This window comes from Quercus suber, unplaced genomic scaffold, assembly GCF_002906115.3.
Source record: "Quercus suber isolate HL8 unplaced genomic scaffold, Cork oak 2.0 scaffold_273, whole genome shotgun sequence".
Classification (NCBI taxonomy): Eukaryota; Viridiplantae; Streptophyta; class Magnoliopsida; order Fagales; family Fagaceae; genus Quercus; species Quercus suber.
In genome coordinates, this window is record NW_027069729.1 from 654,301 (window position 1) to 676,031 (window position 21,731).

The window sequence follows — 21,731 nt, forward strand, 5'->3', positions numbered from 1 at the left end:
GGCTCATATAGACCTCTTTATCCAAATCACCATGGAGGAATGCATTATTCACATCCATTTGGTCAAGAGCCCACCCTTTCACAGCAGCTAAAGACAGAACCATCCAGACAGAAAGAGATTTTGCCACAGGAGAGAATGTATCAGTGTAGTCAAGTCCTTCCCTTTGAGTATACCCCTTTGCAACTAAACGGGCTTTATGTCTTTCAATGGAGCCATTAGACTTATACTTAGTCCTATATACCCATTTGCAGCCAATGGGAATCTTGCCAGAAGGAAGAGAAGTTAAAGACCAGGTGTTGGTAAGCTCTAGAGCTGCAATTTCCTTATCCATAGCAGCTCTCCAATGAGGAGATTGAGCAGCCTCATGGAAAGAGATAGGGTCTGGTGAGGTGGAATCAACAGCCATGAAAAACTGTTTGTAATGTTTTGTAAGATTAGAATAGGTGAGACAAGCCATTATGTCATAAGGTAGGCCATGGGAAGGTCTAGAAGGGTTGGAAGTAACAGATTTGCAAGAGTAGTCCTTTAGGTAGGATGGAAGGTTGTGTGATTTGGTGGATTTTCTGAGGGGTAAAGGAGAATTAGGACTAGAGATATGCATAGGAACAGAAACATGTTCAGAATCAACAAGAGGAGTGACAAGTGGAACAGATGTAGGTGAGGGAGGATGAGAAATAGGATTAGGAGACTGATCTGTAAAAACAGTGTCTGTAGAATCATGGAGTGCAACTGGACTTGCATTTAAAAAATTGGAATCCGAAATGCAAGAATCAAGAACAGAAAGAGGAAAGACAAATGAAGGTGAATCAAAAGGATGAGAATCATTTTGGTGCATAGAGGAAGAAGAAGAACCAGAAGCAAAGGGAAAAAGATGTTCATAAAAAATCACATCTCTAGATACAAAAACAGAATTGGTTGCCAAATCCATGACCTTGTACCCTTTAATACCACTGGGATATCCTAAAAAAACACATTTTCTTGCTCTTGGTGCAAATTTGTGTCTGTTTTGACAAAGAGTTGAGGTGAAGCAAAGACAACCAAAAGTTTTGATATGATCATATGAAGGAGATGTTTGAAAAAGCACTTCAAAAGGAGTTTTGTTTTGTAAATCTTTTGAAGGAAGCCTATTTATCAGGTAGACTGCAGTGAGAATGTAGTCACCCCACATTTTCAAAGGCAAGGAAGAATGAAACCTCAAGGCTCTTGCAACATTTAAAATGTGTTGATGTTTCCTCTCAACACTTGCATTTTGTTGAGGAGTCTCTACACAAGTTAATTGATGCAAAATATCTTTTGATTTAAAAAAAATCATTCATAAAAAACTCTGTGCCATTATCACTTCTAAGACACTTGATTTTTGTATCAAATTGTGTTTCAACCATATTAGAAAATTGTTCAATAAGGATTTGTGTTTCTGACTTGGACTTAAGTAAATAAGCCCAAATGCATCTAGAGTAATCATCCACAATGGTAAGAAAATATTTGTAACCTTTAATAGTTGGAACTGAAAAGGGTCCCCAAAGGTCACAATGTACAAGATCAAATGGACAATGAGAGATATGAGTACTATTAGGAAAAGATAATCTCTTTTGTTTGGCAAAATGACAAATGTCATAGCAAGCAATTTTATTAGAGTTTAAACCAGATACAAATTTGTTTAGCAATGATAATTTTGCATAGGAAGGATGCCCTGAACGAAAATGCCACAAATCAACATTATTGACAGAATTGTTATTAACAGAAGGAAAAGAAATAGGTATCTGTGAAGAGGCAGCAAAAGTAGAGGATGATGGAAGACTTTGTTGCAAAAGATAAAGGCCCTTTGATGCTTTACCTAGTCCAATCATGTTCCAATTGGCCAGGTCCTGGATAAAGCAGAAAGCACTAAAGAATACAAGACAACAAAAACAAGTTTTAGTGAGTTGGTTGACTGATATGAGATTAAAAGTAAAAGAAGGAACACAGAGAACTCCATAAAGAGTGAGTTGATCTGAGATGTAAACTATGCTTGTGTGAGTAACTAAAGCCTTTTCTCCATTGGGTAAGTAGACAAATGTGTTAATGGTGGAAGTTATAGAGGACAAACAAGATACTGAATGGACCATGTGGTCTGAAGCACCAGTGTCAATGATCCATTCATTGGCTTTATGAGCATTCCTATCAACTATATGGGTAGAAAAAATGGAATGGGAAAAATTAGGAGGCAGCCAAAAAGGGTTACCTGAAAAATTGGCAAGGTAAGGTGTGGAAGAACTAGGGCCTGCAGCAGCATTAGCATCACTTAGTGGAGATGAAATTGAGGCAGCTTGGTGAAAAGGTTATGAGGCATTGGACTTGGAAGCAAGGAATGAAAGCAATTGCTCACACTGACTCTGAGTGATAGGACACTGAGGTGCATTGAATTGAGGCTGTGGCATGGTTAATTGTGGAGCATAATGCATCTGATTAGATTGAGGAAAGTTTTGCATAGGTTGAGAAGCAACATTTCCAGAAACACCATTGTTATAGAAGAAATTTCCAGCCGAGCCATTGCCATTGCTAGAAACCTGATTAGTAAATGCCTTTCCCTTTTGCTTATATCCTGGAGGGTACCCATGCAGTTTGTAACACTTATTTGCTACATGACCAACAATCCCACAGTAAGTACATACAGGCCTCTCCTTTCTTGAGTTGCCATTCTTTCCACCATGATTACCATGAATTATGCCTTGATTGCCATGAGTCATTCCCTGATTCCAACCTTGATGAACCTGATGACCTTGAAACCCTTTAGAGTTGGAATTATTTGCATATAGAGCTATTGGTTCAATGACCAAATCAGCTTGACCAACTTGCCTGCGTTTTTCTTCTTGCAAGATCAAGGAATATGCCTTGTTCAAAGCTGGTAATGACTCAGTGATTAAGACTTGACTAGTAACAGTAGAGTAAGTGTCATTTAGTCCCATAAGAAATCGAAAAACTTGATCCTTCTGCTGAGCACATAGTTGATTTCTTTGGGAACAACAAGTACAAACACAGGTACAGGTAGAGAAAGACTGATAATGCACAATTTCATCCCGCAAGGTTTAAATTTTGTGAAATAGGAACTCACCGATAAAGAACCTTGTGAAAGCTTTGAAATTTCTTTATGAATTTCAAAGAATCTTGGAACATTTGGCTGAGAAAACCTATCTCGCATGTTGATCCATAATTCCCTTGCAGTGTGAATGTACATGACACTGGTAGCTAGATCCTTGCTCAAGGAATTCACCATCCATGAAAGAATAGTGGTGTTTGCTCTGTGCCATGCATTGTACAGAGGATGCGAGAGATCAGGTGTGGAGATCGAACCATCAAGAAAGCCAAATTTATTTCTACCACTAAGAGATAGAAACACAGCCCTTGACCAACTGAGATAATTCTCTGGACCAATCAACGGTTGGGAGACCAGAACAACATCAGATGGTGGAATGAAATAGGGGCACGAAGGATTGATATTCACAGCATCCATTGAAGGAGCTTGATTAGATGATCTACGATTCGTAGTATTAGAAGTGTTTGAATAGTTTCAAAATCGGAAGCAATGTTAGATGCGGAAGCCATTGATGAGCTATTCAAGCTCTGATACCATATCAAGAAAGAATTCCAAAAACTGCTTTGAGAGAAAAGAAATGCTTTGATAGAAAACTATTCTTGAATTGATTATAATGAATAAAAAATGATTAATTTACATTAAGACTCTGTTATATATACACGGTCACAGAGTAAGGAGGATTAAAAACTAATCTAACTAACTTTTAACAAACTAACCACTTCTGTTATTACAGCTGTACAGAACTGTTCATTCTCACGTGCCATTCATTTTATTGAAATGCTTGTCGTTTGACTTCAGCTTGCCTTTCTTCTTTTGCTTATAAGTTCTGTCGTTTTTATTAACACTGCATTTGTGTTGTTCTTCTTTCTTCATTGCTTTGCTTCATTCCTTCTTTCTCAGTTGCAAATTCAACAATTATCTTTATAGATGAGACCTACAAAGCTACAATATTGATGTTGAGGAACCACATTCATCATTTGACTACTTGTTCTTTTTGTGCATGAGCATGACTAGTCAACTTGATATTTTGGCAGGTGATTAATCATGAAATGTCGGATCGCTTGATAAGTAGAGTGTACGAAGCATTAGCCAAATTCTTTGATCTGAATGAGGAGGAGAAGAAAGAGTATGAGTCAAATGATCCAATGGATAGGATCCGCAGGGGAAAACGGGACAGTGACTTAGTCAGCTCAGAGTTCATCAAGATGGTCGTACATCCTACCTTCCATTGCCCTACCAAACTTGCAGGTTTTTCGTAATCTTCTTAAACCACACCCCGCTTTCCTCTTCCATATTTCTTTTTCTTTGTCTTTACTTCGAAAAAGAAAAAAAAGAAAAAAAAGAAAAAAGAGAGACAAAAAGCATTAAGCAAGATTCAGCTAAAAACACTAGTTCATGAGTGTTTCGTTTAGCAAGGAATGAAGATGATTTCAGAGTAATTTACCTTGACTTCAAAGTTTAGAATCTATCCTAAATTCTTCTACACAAACAAAATAATGTTGCCATAAATAAATAAAAAGGTTTGAGAAATGTTTTTTGAAGAATTGATGATGGTAACAATGATATTATTGATATATAAATTTCTATGAACATATAAAAACCAGAAATTTTGACAAAAAAAAGCACTCTCAAATTTCAATTCAACTTTATTGAAATTACTCAGTATTAGGGAGAAAGAGATGATTTATCAGATTGTTCTCCATTATCTTAGTTGTATAAGCAAGCAAACATATAGATATAATTAGCCTATAGTTTATTTACTTTTAACATTGTATTTTTATAACTTAAATTAGTAAATCCTATCACAAAAAAATAAAAACTTAAATTAGTAAATTAACTAGGAAAAAAAAGAATACTTAATTTTAACATTCTAGTCCCAAAGTAAGTATTATATGGAAGCAGAATTTTAATAAGATCAGTATTTTTCCTTTTTGAAATGAGAGAGAGAGAGAGAGACTTCGTCCCAACTGATACTGTAGGTAGCAATGGTGACATTGAGGTACTGGTGGATTGTGCGCAAGTTGGCAATACTTTTTGAGGTGTTTGATTCATTCAATTTAGTAGCATAACTTGAGTTGAAGAATTTATTTATTTATTTTAAAAGAAATGGCTATAGATGGGGTGAGTTGCCTATTTTCATTTTTTTAATCCCTTGAGACCAACTTAATTTTTTGGAAGGAGTTAGGTTTAATTTAAATTTTGAAAACGTAACTTTAAATTATAATTTATAACTATATATAATGTAAAAGGATTCAACTATATATTATTATTAAAACAGGGGATCATGGCCTTCGTTTGTCCCTTAATAGTTCCGTCCCTGTCTGGACCAATTCTAAAAGCACAAGTTTTAATGGTTTTTTTGCTTGAAATTCTATTTAAGACTTATTCAACTTTTTCATAAAAATTTTGAAATTTAAAAAATTCTCATATATCTTTTTTCATAAATAATAATAAAAAGTATTGGCCATTACTTGTGTCATTAATATTCTAGAATAAGAAAATATTTATAAAATAAAATATTTAAATTTATATATTATCTAAAGTTTACAACTTAATAGCTTTACCCGATTCTGTTCATGAAGAAAACTTAGAGTTCAAATCCCCTTCTCTTATTTTTTGTAAGCAATTTTATTTATTTATTTATTTATATAAAAACAATTCTTTTATTAATTTTTTTACCAAACAAGTGTAACAATTTCAAGAAATTTTGTAATTATCAAGTAAGATGTACTTGATATCGCTTTTGAAAAATTTACCACCCATTTTTTCATTTTGTTAAATAGCATTTTCTTCCCTCTCTCCACTGCCCTCCCCCTTTAAAGCTGCAAACTAGCTTTAAACTAAACCTACTAATTCCAAGCTTGAGTGCAAAATTGCTTTAGTGAATTGTTCCAACTTTTAATATAAAAAATTGAATTAATAAAAATATTCATGCATATTTTTTTTTAAAAATCAAACCCAATATAGACCTAACCATTGAGAGAGAGAGAGAGAGAGAGAGAGAGAGAGAGAGAGAGAGAGAGAGAGAGAGAAACAAATATATTTGTTATTGTGGGAGTAAGATCCTAAATTCGTATATTGGGCACTGGGCCTTATCTGAGGGTAGAGATATGTCCGATGAGGATTAAATGATTGGGAAGGGCATCGAAGTATAGAATTGCATATGGAAAGAATGGAGGAATATAGTCTGAGGAGGATCTCCTTCTCGGATACGATGAATTTTGATCAATTCTATATTTGGGTGATTTGGGTGACCTTCCAGGAAGTTTCGACGATAAAGATGAGATCTAGACACGTACAAAGGCGATAGAAACTCGGAAATATCTAAAGGAAAAGTTGCTACCACCGCATTAAATGCACTATAGCAACTTTTCTAGCCGCATTTATGTGGAGAAGACCCTTGAACAGTGTAGTATCAGTTATCACAAACTCACCGAAAGCCAAAAACGATGTCTAATGGGACATGCACTCAAGTGAAGGCTTAGATAATTAACATGTGTATGGTCAAGGTGGTCTGAAAGGAACTACATAAGGGAAAAGATGTCCCATAAGAAAAGGATGAGAAAAAGAAGAGAGATAAAAGTGAAAAGGAATTACTGTAGCACTAAGAACTGTATTAACTTTCAAAACTAGTGGTTTAATTCATAATCCATCTCCTCGGACAATCATTTCATCGAGTTTTACGTGTGTTTCATGCTTGTTCATCTTTAAAATCCTTACTAGTCGTTGACTAATCTACCAAAAACCTAGCTCTTTCACCCACTCTTTACAAATTTATTGTACTGGACTCATTGGGCCTATATCCCATATCCTTAGGGCTTGGGCTACAAATTGTGACCCTACAATTATCTATTAAGTAAATTAATTAGATTCAAGTATGAAAATGTAAAATGTAATATATATATATATATATATATATTTCCATGCATATATATTGATAAGATCGGAAGAAAGAATTACTGCATGATTGTGGCTACATATAAATTAGGAAAAATCATTTACATCCCACATAAAAGGAATACAAAAACTAATAATGTAGAATAAAGCACTAATATGGACAAAAATTTTCTCCAAAACATTTTGGAGGAAAATTCAATTTCACCCAAGGGAGTTAATCTTATACCAATTTGGCCAATAGAACGAGATATTTCGGTACTAGTCGATACCGATGTACCATTTCGAATTTACCACTATTTATATATATATATATATATATATATAAAAAACCAAAATTTATATTATTTATTAAAAAGTTTAAATTTATAAATCTTTATCTCATTTAATATGTTAATCTCTAATTAAAATTTCAACTAGGTAATATTAACAATAATAGGGAATTGTTGTTCCTACTTTTAATAATAATAATATTAATAAAAAGTTAAAAGTTAAAAGTTAAAATGCCGTTTGAAACTTCTTTGCATTAGAAAAAAAAATCAAATTTGAAATCTCAAAATTTTATAACAATTCACGTGAGTGTGTAAGAGGGCACACCGCCACAAGTTACAAACAAAAAGCAAACCTCCTTTACTTATCTATATCTATACTATTATTTAAGAGGTTTACCCTATTTGGATTCTTCAATTTTGATGCCTAAAATACCCCCATCATATCTACTTATAAATTTTTAACTAACGAGGATAAATATGTAAATTAAAACTCCTATACTTTAAGATCTACAAACTCATGTATGCTTTACCAATTTCTCTCATTCTTCTTCAAATTGAAAACATTCAGTTTAGCTCTACGTCTTCTTCTTCTATTTTTAGATTTGGTTTCTAAACAATTTAAACGGACTTTATCAAAGGCTCCAACAGCTTTTCAAGTTCTATTTTTTGCAAGTTTCTCTTTATTTTTATTTTAGTTTATCATTGACTTTCTTTGAGTTCTTACCTGCCATGGCTGCTAAATACTTACCCATGAGTGAATGTGATTAGGGATTCGAAGGTGTTTGATGGTTGCTTATTATCCGTGGGCCGTGCCTGACGTAGAAATTTCAAACAAGAGGGTTTGTGCTTGAACTGACTTTTTGAGAAAGGATATTGGTAAAGCTCTTTCTTTTTCTTTTTGCAAACTTTGTTTTGGATTTTTTTTTTAATAAGAATTTACGCTTTTATGCTTTAAAAAAAAAAAAACAAAAAATTAGGGGTAGGAATTTAAGGTATTTTTTTTTTCTAAATCTCTTCTTCCCTATTTGAAAAGTATTTAATTTTTATTTACATTCAGTTACTCCTTAGTCCTTCCTTTATTTCTTTCTTTCTTCTTCTTCTTCTTTTTCTTTTTCTCTCTCTCCTTTTTTTTTTTTAAATAAAAATATTTTTTTATAGGGAAGTATGTTGGGTTACTTTAAAGAACAGAAAGGAAAAATATAAAAAAAAAGAAAAGAAAAAGAAAAAAAAATTACATATCAAAATCACGGTTAAATCTTAAACAAAAATAATATTTATTTTAATACTTACAACAATAGGAAATCCTTAAATTTAGGTTCCTTTTTCAGTTTCTTTTCACATTTTATTTCATTTTTTAAAAATATTTTTCATGGTCTGGTTTATTGGTACGGTAAGGATGAGGTTTTTTTTTTTTGTTTTTGCTATATATTTTCACGTTCTTTTTCATTACGTAAGGATGATTTATATATATATATATATATAGAATTATTGATGTAGGTTACCGTGTGGATAAGGATAGGGGTCACACCAATTCTCCAAGTTGATCTTTTTAATTCCTAAAATTTAGCTTTTTATTTTCTTTCAAAAATAGATATCCAAAAAATTTGGTTTTTTTTTTTTTTTTTTTTTTTTTTTTTTTTTTTTTTGGGTTTTGTTATATTTCTTTTCACATTCATTTTTATTTTGTACATATGGATGAGTTTTGTTTTGGATAGAATTATTGATGTAGGTTATCGTGGGAAAGGGATAGGTTTTTCTTTTTTTTTTATTTTTTTATTTTTTTTATTTTTTTAATTTTATTCAACTTACGGTGGGTTTTGTTTTGATAATTAGGGTTGTTTTGAAAACATGAGTTAGTGGGAGAGTGGTTTTATTTATTTATTTATTTTAAAGTACTTATCCTTATCCCAATCTTTTCAAATACTACACCACGTTCAAAAAATAAACAAAGATTATCTCTTAAACGAAGAAATGCACATTTATCCTTTTTATTTGTTTGAAAAAATAAAATCACGTACTACTTTCAAATACAGTTATTGAAATCACGTTTTAAAAAATATCTCATTGTTCATCTCTTTTTTCAAAATTATCTCTCTTAGACTGGACTTTTATTTTGTTCCAAAATACCCTTAAAAAATAATCAGTAACTCCTCCTAGAATTAGGGTCAACAATGTCAAACACCACTCAACCTCCCTTAAAAACATAAACTCAGTGAGCATATGCTTGATTTGAATTTAAGTTATCATAAATTTTTTTGTTTTTTTGATAATGTGTTATCATAATGTTGTATATGCTATAAAGTTCCTATTTGTAATAAAAAAGTAATACATTTTACAATGTGAAAATAGGTTAATGGCAAATAAATCTAGAAAAACACGTATGACTTTGGTATTGAGGCTAATCATGTAGTGCCACAACAACAAGTTATGATGCACATTCAAATTATACAATTATCCTTTATTTAATTTTTTTTAAAGGAATTCTTAAATCAAATCTTAGGGCCGTTTGGTACATGTGTTTAAACATATATTTTCAGTTTTAAATAACATTACACATATTTTCACACACTTTTTTACCTATATGTATTTTCAAAAAAATACAAACAACATTACTAGAACTAGCCTTTGAGCACGCACTTGCTTAGTGGCTCTTCTATTTTTGGGTAAGGGTTAGGCGCGTGCTCAGTGGCTCTTCTATTTTTGGGTAGGGTTAGGCGCGTGCTCAGTGGCTCTTCTATTTTTGGGTAAGGGTTAATTTAGAGCATTTATTATAATTTAGGATTACTATATTTTTCAATCACAAAAAAAAAAAAAAAAAACCTAGGGGTGTGATGAAAAATTATTTCACTGCACATAATACTTATCACACCCACTAGGTTTTTTTTTTTTTTTTTTTTTTTTTTTTTTTTTTTTGTGATTGGAAAATGTAGTAATCTCAAATTATAATAAATGTTCTAAACTAACTCTTATCTAAAAAATAGAAGAGCCTCTGAGCACGTGCGTGGGCGCGTGCTCAGAGGCTAGTTATTATTTAAAGGGTTTTTCTTGTTTGGATTCCTCATTTTTTGGTTAAAAAATGCTCTTACAACCCTATGTTTAAGTAGAAATAATACTAAAGGACAATCTGGTAAAAATACAACTCTAACTCTCACTAAAACATTGTCTAAAAAATAGGACCACTATTCTATTAATTTTCAAATTGTTTTATTTACTTATAAATTAGATTTTCAAAATAAAAATTATATATATATATATATATTATAAAATAAAAAACACAGTTTTTTTTTTTTTACAAAATAGGACCACTAAAAAAAAAAAGCCTGTGACTGTACTTTCTTATTTTTTTCTCACATTTTATGGTACCAGCCTCACATTGCACAGTATTAACACCATATATGACTATACTTTTTTATTAGGGTAAATTTCAAAAATATACCAGTAGTTTTTTGCCGTTTGTTCACATCTCCCAAACAATTTTTAGTCCATTTTGGAAGTGTTTGGCAGTGGAGTTTGAGTGCTGTTATTTGAATGTTTTGATAAACGTGTAAAAATGTGTTAATGAGTTTAAAATGCTTTAAAATGCTTGAAATGGACTACCAATATATCTCTTCTTAATGTGTGTTTAAAATGCTTTAAAACATCTCTCTCTCCGACTCTCAGGCTCAAACCAATATTCAAAATCCAAAAGATACACCGAAGCAACATTCAAAAAAAAAAAAAAAAAAAAAAAAAAAAAAAACTCAACAAACCAATATCCGTTTTCCAAAACCATACAGAACCTCATCTTGAAAAAAAATTGCAAAACATTCCAAAAAAGAAAAATTGCACTACATAAAACCAAGATCAACCCAGTTAGATCCAGCATTACACAAGAAAATTAAACATAGATCAACCCAACTAATCAATCATCCAATATCAAACCTCAAATAGACCCACATAAAAATAATTTCAAAACAAAATCTCGACCCACAACTGCAAGCACTGTATGACCCAGCAACCGCCGTCCACCACGGCACCACCCACCGCGACCCACCCAACATCACACAATTCACACCTTGAACCCCATAACAAACCCAAATCAATTTATAAAAAAAAAACTATATCCACGATGTCAAGCTCCACTAGATCGTGACCTTGCAACTGCCTTCGTCCACCACTCATCGCAATCGAGCAACCGCCGTCCACCACTCAACGAGACCCAGACATCATCCTCCCAAATTGCGGCCCAGCCACCAAGCTTTAAACAGCAGCGTATGGCATGAGTTGGTGGCAGAGGTTTTTGGTCCTTTGCTTAGTCTATGAGCTTGAGCTTGAGCTTGAGCTTGAGAATGAGAGATGTCTGGTCTGTGCAAAGAAGAAAGAGAGCAAAAGAAAAGGGGAAAATGAGATTAACTTAACCTGGTTTTGTTAACTTAGTGTTTAGGAACAGTTAGGTCATTTTTAAAAAGTTTTGAATATGTTTGGTATTATCCCAAATCTCATGAAGGTTATTGTAATCTACCCTTTTTACTATTAAAAGTCACAACTAAACAAACAACTAATTCTTGTCCCTTCTCATTATTTTAATTTTGTACACTACCACCAACCAAGGTGTCCTATTATCCTTACCATTATTGTTATCATTATTATAGTTGAAAGAAAAAAGATAAAATTATATTTAAATGATGAAAAAAAAAAAAAAAAATCAACCTCTCAACTAATTAAGCCTCTACTGTTGATTGTATTTGCTGTTGTAAACCTCTAATCTTAATTCACACACCAGTAGAGGTTTATTGCTACTCTTAAAAAATGTCATTTTTTTCAGCACTTATTTCAAGGGTTATATGTTGACTTATTTTACAGTTTCTCAGTAAGCCTAGTAATAGTCACCTGCATGTTATATTTAGTGTTTATTTGGACAAATTTTAATAAACCCTCAAAAAATAAGGGTTAAAACAGGTCCACTTTTTTGTAGTGAACATTCTATAATTAAACCTCTCTAATTAATCATAAAATTAACGAATGCTCCGATTTCCAGCACAAATGCTAATGAAAACAAATAGTAGTAATAAGAGTAATTATAGAATGTTCCTTCCTCCGGAGGTGTGTTTGCCTGTTTGGTTGACTAGTATTTCTTTGGCCATCAGCGTTTAGGAAATTTTATTTTGATTCTAAATAGATTTAATTTATTTATTTATCCCATATTTGTTTAAGCACATGTTAATATTATCCTTTGTCATTGTAAAAATCTGAGAGAAATATAAATAGAATCGAGAGCATTTCATTGATTGAAAGAGAAATACAAAAATGGAATGAATGAACCAAAAACATAGCCTGCCCTGTTTATATACACAGTAAACGTATAACTAATTTCCTAAAAAGGCGACAAAAGCAGTTATTTGAAAATTCTAGAAACTGTACACGTGTCAATCTTGTGCAACAAACTCCTAGATTCACGGAACTAACTTCTTCAATGCTCTTGAATGAAGAACTTAATCAATTCCAGAACTTCTGTGCTAATCAAGGCATGCTCTGATGCAAGCTTCGTTAATGCACTTCTCATCAGCAAGTGCTGCACTGCCTGTTACCCTCGTGGCTTGGCTATTGCTTCTTGCATCAGCTGCTGCATTACCTGATACCTCTATAATTACTCTTATTACTACTGTTTGTTTTCATTAGCATTTGTGCTGGAAATCGGAGCATTCGTTAATTTTATGATTAATTAATTAGAGAGGTTTAATTATAGAATGTTAAATTTTAGATACCGTCCCATCTTGAAAGTACTCTCTCACTTTCACTCCAACAAAATTCTAATTTTCTAGAAACTATATATGTTACAACTCTTTAATTCTCTCTTAGAAGCTGAGCAAGGTTGAGAAAATTTCACGTAAGGCTTCCATGTGCACTCTTTAAGTATTTTTGGATGCTGTACAATCTCAGAACTTAGAGGTCAGTCCAAAGAACAAGAAATGGCAGCCACCTCTACTGTTCCTAGTGAAGGTAAACTTGGCTGAGACACAATTCGTTGCTCTTGACTGATGGTCAGGTCCTCGTTGCCGTGAATGAGAAGCTTAATTGCTAGCAAGTATAGGTTATCATTTATAGAGGGCAAAGAATAGTTTACTTCAGTCTTGCATTTAAGCATTTTAGTCAGGATATGGGACTTTAATAGACTTTAAGAGTCACATCTCTTTTGTAGTGACCTTTCAATGTCGACTACTTTTCATTGTTATCCTTCATCTACATATAAATTTGAAGACATTTAACTTTTGATTGACATGTTAATATTGTCACACAAACTTTTTTGGCCTTAAAAGAAAAAGATATAATTGTTCAAGTACAATGATCGTTACACTCAGATAATAATCACCTTTAATTATATCCAACAACTATCCAAATCACCTATAAAAGAGACAATATTATGTACATACAAAATATATGAGTTGACACTGACTTAAGCATCAAAAGCTCCCCTATTGAGACTCACCATGGTTGTCTCTTCAATCAGCTTTATTTTTCTTGTAGATCTTAAAAAACTGTTAAAAGCTCTGGATTTGATGAGTAACATAACTGGCGATTTTTGACATCATCACTAAATATAACCTCAAAATAAAAGGGTTAAGGGAAGAAGCTTCCCTGCCTAGTCCAACTAGTGACAACAAACCATTTGACAGGGTAATTCAAGTTATGGCCTGTGTCTATCTTTTATGAATTATATAAAATCATTTGATAGGGAAATTTAAATAATGAGATGTGTCCATCTTTTACGAATCATATCAAAATAAAATATTTTTTTTGGGTGTAATTATTTGTCCTTACACGCTCTAGAGATTAGCTGTTGGAATATAGAAAACATAAAGAGACAAACCTATAAAACACAAAGGAGACAAAAGAAGGACAATGCTTTAAACCCCATGACCTACCAGTAGAAAATATTGAATGCATGGAAGGAGAAACGTCCAGGAAAGAAACTCTTTCCTTACTAAGATTCAAAAGATCCCACGTTATACGTTTTCTTACCACAAGAAATTTAAAGATCGATTTCCACGTTATAAGTTTTTTCACAATTTGAATGTGAAACACGACCTATAACATATGCAAACTGTTTTAAGACAAAGTCCTATTGCTAAAATAGCGATGAATCTGCCCCAAAATGTGGATAAGAAGTTTTGAACTCAAAATTCCTGAATTACAAAGCTGCTGAGCATGATAAGTGCCTATAAATTGTGTCTCATACGGCCCTATTTTTACACTATCTCACCTAGTTCTATACTTTTAAAGCCTATTTGCGCCAACTCTCCCTCTCTCTCTCTCTCTCTCTCTCTCTCTCTCTCTCACTCTCTCAATGGCCGAAACAAATTCAACAGTCAATCAGACAAAAATTCATCCATATTACACACCACAGGTTGACTCAAACGGCTCCTCCATAGACGCTGATGGCTCATTCTTAGGAGTAGATGATCCCATTCCCATCATAGACTACTCAATGCTCACATCTGAAGACCATAATCAACGGTCTAAGACCATGCAAGACCTCCAAAATGCGTGCCTAGAGTACGGTTCTTTCATGGTATGAAAAATAAACGTGTAAGATTAGGGATACAATATTTTTCACAATTTTTTTAATAATTGTTGTTGGACTAATATGATTAAAGTTCATTTAAGTTTATCATTAGAGTAACATCATTTCTATTTAAGTGATATTAAGAATACTACAAATTCTATTACTTTAATCTTATAAACTAATATATCACCGATCACAAAAAAAGAAAAAAAAAAATCAAAACACAAAGTTATCATCTAATTAAAGTGATACTAATTACATTTATTATCACATATATTTGTATTACCTTTTTCCGTAATTTGTCAACCTTATGTGATGAATATTGTGTAGGTTCACTTCATGTAATTCCAGACTTCATAACAGTTTATTATACTATCTTTATAGATGTGATCTACAAAGCTCCAATATTATTACTTCACATTCTTTTTGTGCATGAGCATGACTAGTCAACTTGATATTTTGGCAGGTGATTAATCATGGAATGTCGGATTGCTTGATAAGTAGAGTGTACGAAGCATTAGCCAAATTCTTTGATCTGAATGAGGAGGAGAAGAAAGAGTATGAGTCAAATGATCCAATGGATAGGATCCGCTGGGGCAAACGGGATAATGACTTAGTCAGCTCAGAGTTCATCAAGATGGCCGTACATCCTACATTTCAATGATTTCATTGCCCTACCAAACCTGCGGGTTTAACGTAATCTTCTTAAACCACACCCCGCTTTCCTCTTCCATATTTCTTTTTCTTTGTCTTTACTTCAAAAAAAGAAAAAAAGATACAGAAAGCATTAAGAAAGATTCAGCTAAAAACACTAGTTCAGTGTTTCGTTTAGCAAGGAATGAAGATGATTTCAGAGTAATTTACCTTGACTTCAAATTTTAGAGTCTACCCTAAACTCTTCTACACAAACAAAATAATGTAGCCATAAATAAATAAAAAGGTTTGAGAAATGTTTTTTGAAGAATTGATGATGGTAAAAACATTTTTACAATAATTTCAAAACAAATTCTATGTGACAAGATATTATTGATGGATAAAAAAAATGATATTAGTAATGGGCACAGTTTAAAACCAGTAACATTTTTTCAACAAAAAATTGTTGTGAAAATGTTATGGAAGTAACATATATCTAAAATAAAATAATAAAATATTTTTTTTTTTTGTGTTCCTAGAATTTTTTTTATTTTTTTTTATTTTAGTGAAATTAGGTGAGTCAAAATTTATTATTTTAAGCACAATTTTCTTGTGCTATCTTTTTATTTTTGTTTTTAATACACAATTTAAAGTGGTGGTTCCAATTTAAAACCAATAGCAATTTGTCGTCTAAGATTTGTTGTAAAAATATTGTAGACGTAAAAAAATAAAATAGCAGACTGAGACCTACCACAGCTAGAAGAAAAGATATTGTGAAAATGTTATGATATTTTGTTGTGTTTCTAGGCTTCTTTTTTGGTTTAGTAAAATCCTTTGAGCCAAAATTTATTTTTTCCAGCACAATTTTCTTCAATTGACTTGTTTATTTTTTTAATGCACAGTTTAGAACTAATAATAATTTACCACTTAAGATTTATTGTAAAAATGTTATGAACATAGCATAACTCTAAAATAAAATAATAAAATATTAGACTAGGATCCATCATAGCTAAAAATAAAAGTATTGTAAAAATATCGTGAAATTTTGTTGTGTTGCTAGACTTTTTTTTTTTTTTTTTTGGATTAGTCAATTTGTTGAACCAAAATTCATTGTTTTATACACAGTTTTTTTGGGCTGCATTTTTTTAACACATTTTTTATGTTTAAAACACACACACACACACACAGTTTTACCCACAAAAAAGAGGTAAAAAAGCACTTTCACCCTTTATGTTTGGGGTAGTTTCATGCATTCCCTAAACTAAAGTTGAAAAATTTCCTCCTTTATAAAAAGAGGTAAAAAAGCACTTTCACCCTTTATGTTTGGGGTAGTTTCATGCATTCCCTAAACTAAAGTTGAAAATTTTCCTCCTTTATATTTTGTAAAGGAGGATATGCCCCTACTATTACACTCTTAGATAAACCCTAACGAAATTTTATGATTTCTAGAATATTCAATAATGCAATGTATAAAATACACCCCACAAAATTTTAATATCCTAAAAGTTTTCTTTTTGTATTTTGAATTTTATGTGGTAGTCATGTCTGGAAAGTGAGAATGGTGATATATGATGTTTTATTTGTTATATACCTAGAAAACACTAATTTATTAAGTTTAAATCGTCTATATTTATAATTTTATCTAATAGAAACTTTGATGGCATATGTCTTTTGTTATCTTGTTATTTTTAATTTATTTTCTTGCGTAAAAGGGTTTTCATATTAAAAATTAAGTTAAACATCATAGTAGTTATGCTCATAAAATATGATAATAAATAAAAATGTATGGATAACAAAATCTTCATTGTAGACGATTGCAGGCATTTCATTTGATTAAGAGTTTCAATTGTAGTATATATTATCATTCATTGTGAAAATTTATATATTATGACAATGTTTTATCAAAATTTAGTTGTTTATTGTTAAAAGATGATGACATTTATTATCATTCTTAGTAGAATTTTTTAGTGAGTAGATATTACATTTAGCAAATAGGTTCTAAGAAATTGTTATAGTAAATAGATATTTATATGTTAAATAACTATTCTAAATTTAAATACATAACTTTGTACTTCTTCCAAAAAAAATTATATCTTAATTTTCTCACTAAAACGGTGACACGTGCCTTGCACGTGCAATCCAAACTAGTTATTATTAAAAGAGGGGATCATGGCCTTCGTTTGTCCCTTAATAGTTCCGTCCTTGTCTGGGGGCCAATTCTAAAAGCACAAGTTTTAACGTTTTTGCTTGAAATTCTATTAAGACTTATTCAACTTTTTCATAAAAATTTTGAAATTTCAAAAATGCTCATATATCTTTTTTTTTTTTTTTTTTAAATAATAATAAAATATATTGGTCATTACTTGAATCATTCATATTCTAGAATAAGAAAATATTTATAAAATAAAATATTTAAATTTATATATTATCTAAAGTTTACAACTTAATAGCTTTACCCGATTCTCTTCATGAAGAAAACTTAAGAGTTCAAATCCCCTTCTCTTATTTTTTTGTAAGCAATTTTTTTATATAAAAAGTAGTTCTTTTATTAATTTGTTTACCGAACAGGTTTAACAATTTTAAGGTATTTTGTAATTATCAAGTAAGATGTGCTTGATATCACCTATTTTTTCATTTTGTTAAATAGCATTTTTTTTTCCCTCTCTCCACTCCCCTCCCCCTTTAAAGCTGAAAACTAGCTTTAAACTAAACCTACTAATTCCAAGCTTTAGTGCACAATCGCTTTAGTGAATTGTTCCAACTTTTAATATAAAAAATTGAATTAATAAAAATGTTCATGCGTATTTTTTAAAATTACACCAAATATAGACCTAACCATTTTGAGAGAGAGAGAGAGAGAGAGAGAGAGAGAGAGAGAGAGAGAGAGAGAGAGAGAGAGAGAGAGAGAGAGTAATGATATTATAAGAAGATTAAGAACAACAAATATATTAATTTGTTGTCGAATAAGTGAATTAATTAGATTCAAGTATGAAAATGTAAAATGTAATATATATATATATATATACACATATATTTCTCCATGCATATGTATTAATAAGATCGGAAGAAAGAATTTTAGGAAAAATCATTTACATCCCACATAATAGGAATACGAAAACTAATAACATAGAATAAAGCACTAATGTGGACAAAATTTTCTCCAAACTATTTTGGAGGAAAATTCAATTTCACCACATGAAAATTAAAACAATATGATTATTAAGATATATATTGAGAATTACTTAAATAGTCACATGATTAGTTGGAGGAGATTCATCCAAAACAGATTTAGACGAAATTTTGTCATTTAAATGAAAGAAAACAACATTTCTATAAATAAGACACAGAATAATAATGCACTTTGATTGTAACATATATAATGTACCTGCATGATTCAATCATCTGTGACTGTGTTTTTTTTATTTTTCCTTTCTTTTTCTTCTGTGTTTAGAATCACATATATATGATCAATAATTAAGTACACATGATTCAATTACATGATTGCTTTCATTATCAATGACTCATTAACCCATGAAGTCTTTTTCTTCTTGCCTACAGTGAGGTCTTACAAGAGTGTATCCAAAGATTGAGAGAAGTGGGAATCCAATTACTTAGAGGGATATCAAAAACCTTGGGGTTTGAAGAATGCTACATAGAGAAGAGAATGAAGCTAGAATCAGGCTGTGACTTTATTACACCAAATAATTATCCACTCCGTCCGTATTCTGAAAATCAATTAGGTCAGGCTCCTCATTATGACCCTGGGCTCCTAATCCTTCTCCTACTAGGTTTAAGTAATGGTCTTCAGCTTGAGCATCATGGGAAATGGATTAATGCAAATCCTCAACCTAATTCGATTGTTGTCAGCATTGCTGACCAAATTGAGGTACAACTAAGTTCACAATTATAACCCTCTTCTCCATGCAAAACCGTGTCTCATTTTCTTATTTACCTCATTTCTACTTTTTACAGTTAGTAAAACTAAAAACGGTAGTAGTTATTATACATAATACGTTACACAAACTTATGTTTTTAATACTAAAAACATGACTTAAAATCACATTTTCAATTTATAAAAACACGCATAATAAACAATCCTCAGCTAAAATATTTTTTGTTGCGTTTCTAGATTGGACATTTTGCTATTTTTACTATTGCACAAAAATTATTGTTAACCTTTTTACCTATATATATATATTATATATATATTGTTAATCCCAATATCCCATATTATATATGTTATGAACTTATGACAGATTCTAACTAATGGGAAGTATAAGAGTGTCTTCCATCGAGTGGTGCTAAACAACAATGTAAGGAGGATAAGCTTACCACTGTTTATTGGACCATCATTGGATACTATGGTGAACCCTCTGCCAGAGTGTGTAGACGAGCATCACCCCCAGCATACCTTGTGAAGACTTATAAAGAGTTATTGGAAGCAAATCAGTACCACGAAATTGATGTAAAATCATGCTTGAAGAATGTCCGACTTTGAAAGACTACGCGTTGGTTCCTAGATCACGTAGCTCCTTGGAGATAATCCGTTTGCCTAATAAGCCATGCAAGCTGAATTTGCATGCAAATTATGCTTGGTGATTTGTGTTAATGTTATTTTCTATTTTCTTGTTCTGTACGTGTAATGCTCTTATGAGATAAATAAGAATTACCTATGTACCTTGTCTTGAAAACATTTTTCTTAATAAAGTGGTGCATGGAGGACAGATGATGGATCCAAGGGGTTTGAATAAAAGAGCATTGGACTATCTTGATGAGTACAAAAAATCACAGGTTCAGCTAGCTGCTATACCAGTCATGGCACCTGCTAGAATTTCCTGGAAACCACCACCTACATCAACATACAAGCTTAACTTTGATGCAGCAATTTTTGCTGATCTGAACTGCTCTGGATTTGGGGCAATTATCCGCAATGAAGAGGGCGAGGTGATGGCTGGGATGTCAGTCAAGGGTCCTTTGTCTCTTAACAGTGCAGAAGCTGAAGCTTTGGCGTGTAGGAGAGCTGTTCATTTCGCCCTTGAAGCTGGTTTTTCAAGATTGGTCATTGAAGGGGATAATGCATTGGTAATGAATGCAATATCATGCTCTGCAGAAAACAACTCCTTGCTGGGACACATCTTTGAAGACATCCAACATCTTGTTCGTGGGCTGCAATATGTTTCAATCAGCTGCATTAAAAGGGATGGTAACATGGTTGCACACTCCTTAGCTCGACATGCTAGGACAATTAGTGATGAAATGTATTGGATGGAAGACTCTCCACCACCTGCTGTGAATGCCTTGTATCAAGATCTTTTACATATGAATGAATGAATGAATTCTTCGGTTTCAAAAAAAAAAAAAAAAACATTTTTCTTTACTAAAAGGTAAGATAATAATTATATTTAAGCAAATAATTAAGTTGGTTTATTCAGGGAAAAAAAAAGGCCTATCTTATTTACTAAAAGTTCACTTTTTATCTCATATTTAAGCGAATAAACTAGCAACAAATAAGAATTACCCAATGCTCAATGGAATGCTACAATGCGACACTGATTAATTTCTTTGCTAGGATTGGTGTTAAGACACTATTGAAGCAATTGTTAGATGCTTAGGCAACATTTGTCCTTTCCTTTTTTTTTTTTTTTTAAAATGAAACTATATAATCGTGTTGCAGTATTGCCCAAATTTTAGGTAGGTCTATCTCTTAAAGAAGAACCACAAAAAAGCTAATTGGTGGAGAAGTCGTGCACAGAAATGGAGAAGCAATTGATGCCACTCAAAATTGGCTACAACTTAACCGACATTTTAAATGAGTATGATACCATGTGCAAATCATGTGCATGCACTTGGTATACATTAAATTCAAACCACACATCAACACTATACTTTCTGATTGTTTATTTTTAAAAAAATGTTAAAGGTATTACAAATTATCCTATATGAAGTTTATAAGTTGATATGGTAATGAATGTGATTACTGAGTTTAAACTTCCTCAATCAGCTGCTATTATTTAAAAATTTAAAACTTAGGTTTAGATCTTCAAGTTGCAATTATTTAGGTTGTCCAATTACATACAATCATGTGGTGGCATTGATCAATAAACTAAATGGCTGATTTAATTTTTCTTAATACATAAGACTATAGTACACTATTGGTACTTAAAGTTTGGTGTTATTTTTATTTTGATCAAATAGTAAATAACATTAGATTGACATGAAATTTGATATATGTTTTAAGAATATATAGAACATGCAATTCAAAGGTTAAAATTTTAAAATATGTAGTTGATAGGCCACAATTTGAATGACTCCTTGT

General features: G+C 31.8%; 1 protein-coding gene across 1 annotated transcript in view; it reads left to right on the forward strand.

Annotated features, from left to right (window-relative positions):
- The first annotated feature begins 4,122 nt into the window (after nucleotides 1-4,122).
- Nucleotides 4,123-21,731, forward strand: part of LOC112011764 (2-oxoglutarate-dependent dioxygenase 19) — a 29,385-nt gene continuing 11,776 nt past the window's right edge. The window contains 7 exon segments of the mRNA XM_065781617.1: nucleotides 4,123-4,321; nucleotides 12,785-12,882; nucleotides 13,159-13,218; nucleotides 14,624-14,788; nucleotides 15,249-15,471; nucleotides 18,970-19,301; nucleotides 19,672-19,779. Of these exon segments, the coding sequence (XP_065637689.1) occupies nucleotides 4,123-4,321; nucleotides 12,785-12,882; nucleotides 13,159-13,218; nucleotides 14,624-14,788; nucleotides 15,249-15,471; nucleotides 18,970-19,301; nucleotides 19,672-19,779 (1,185 nt within the window).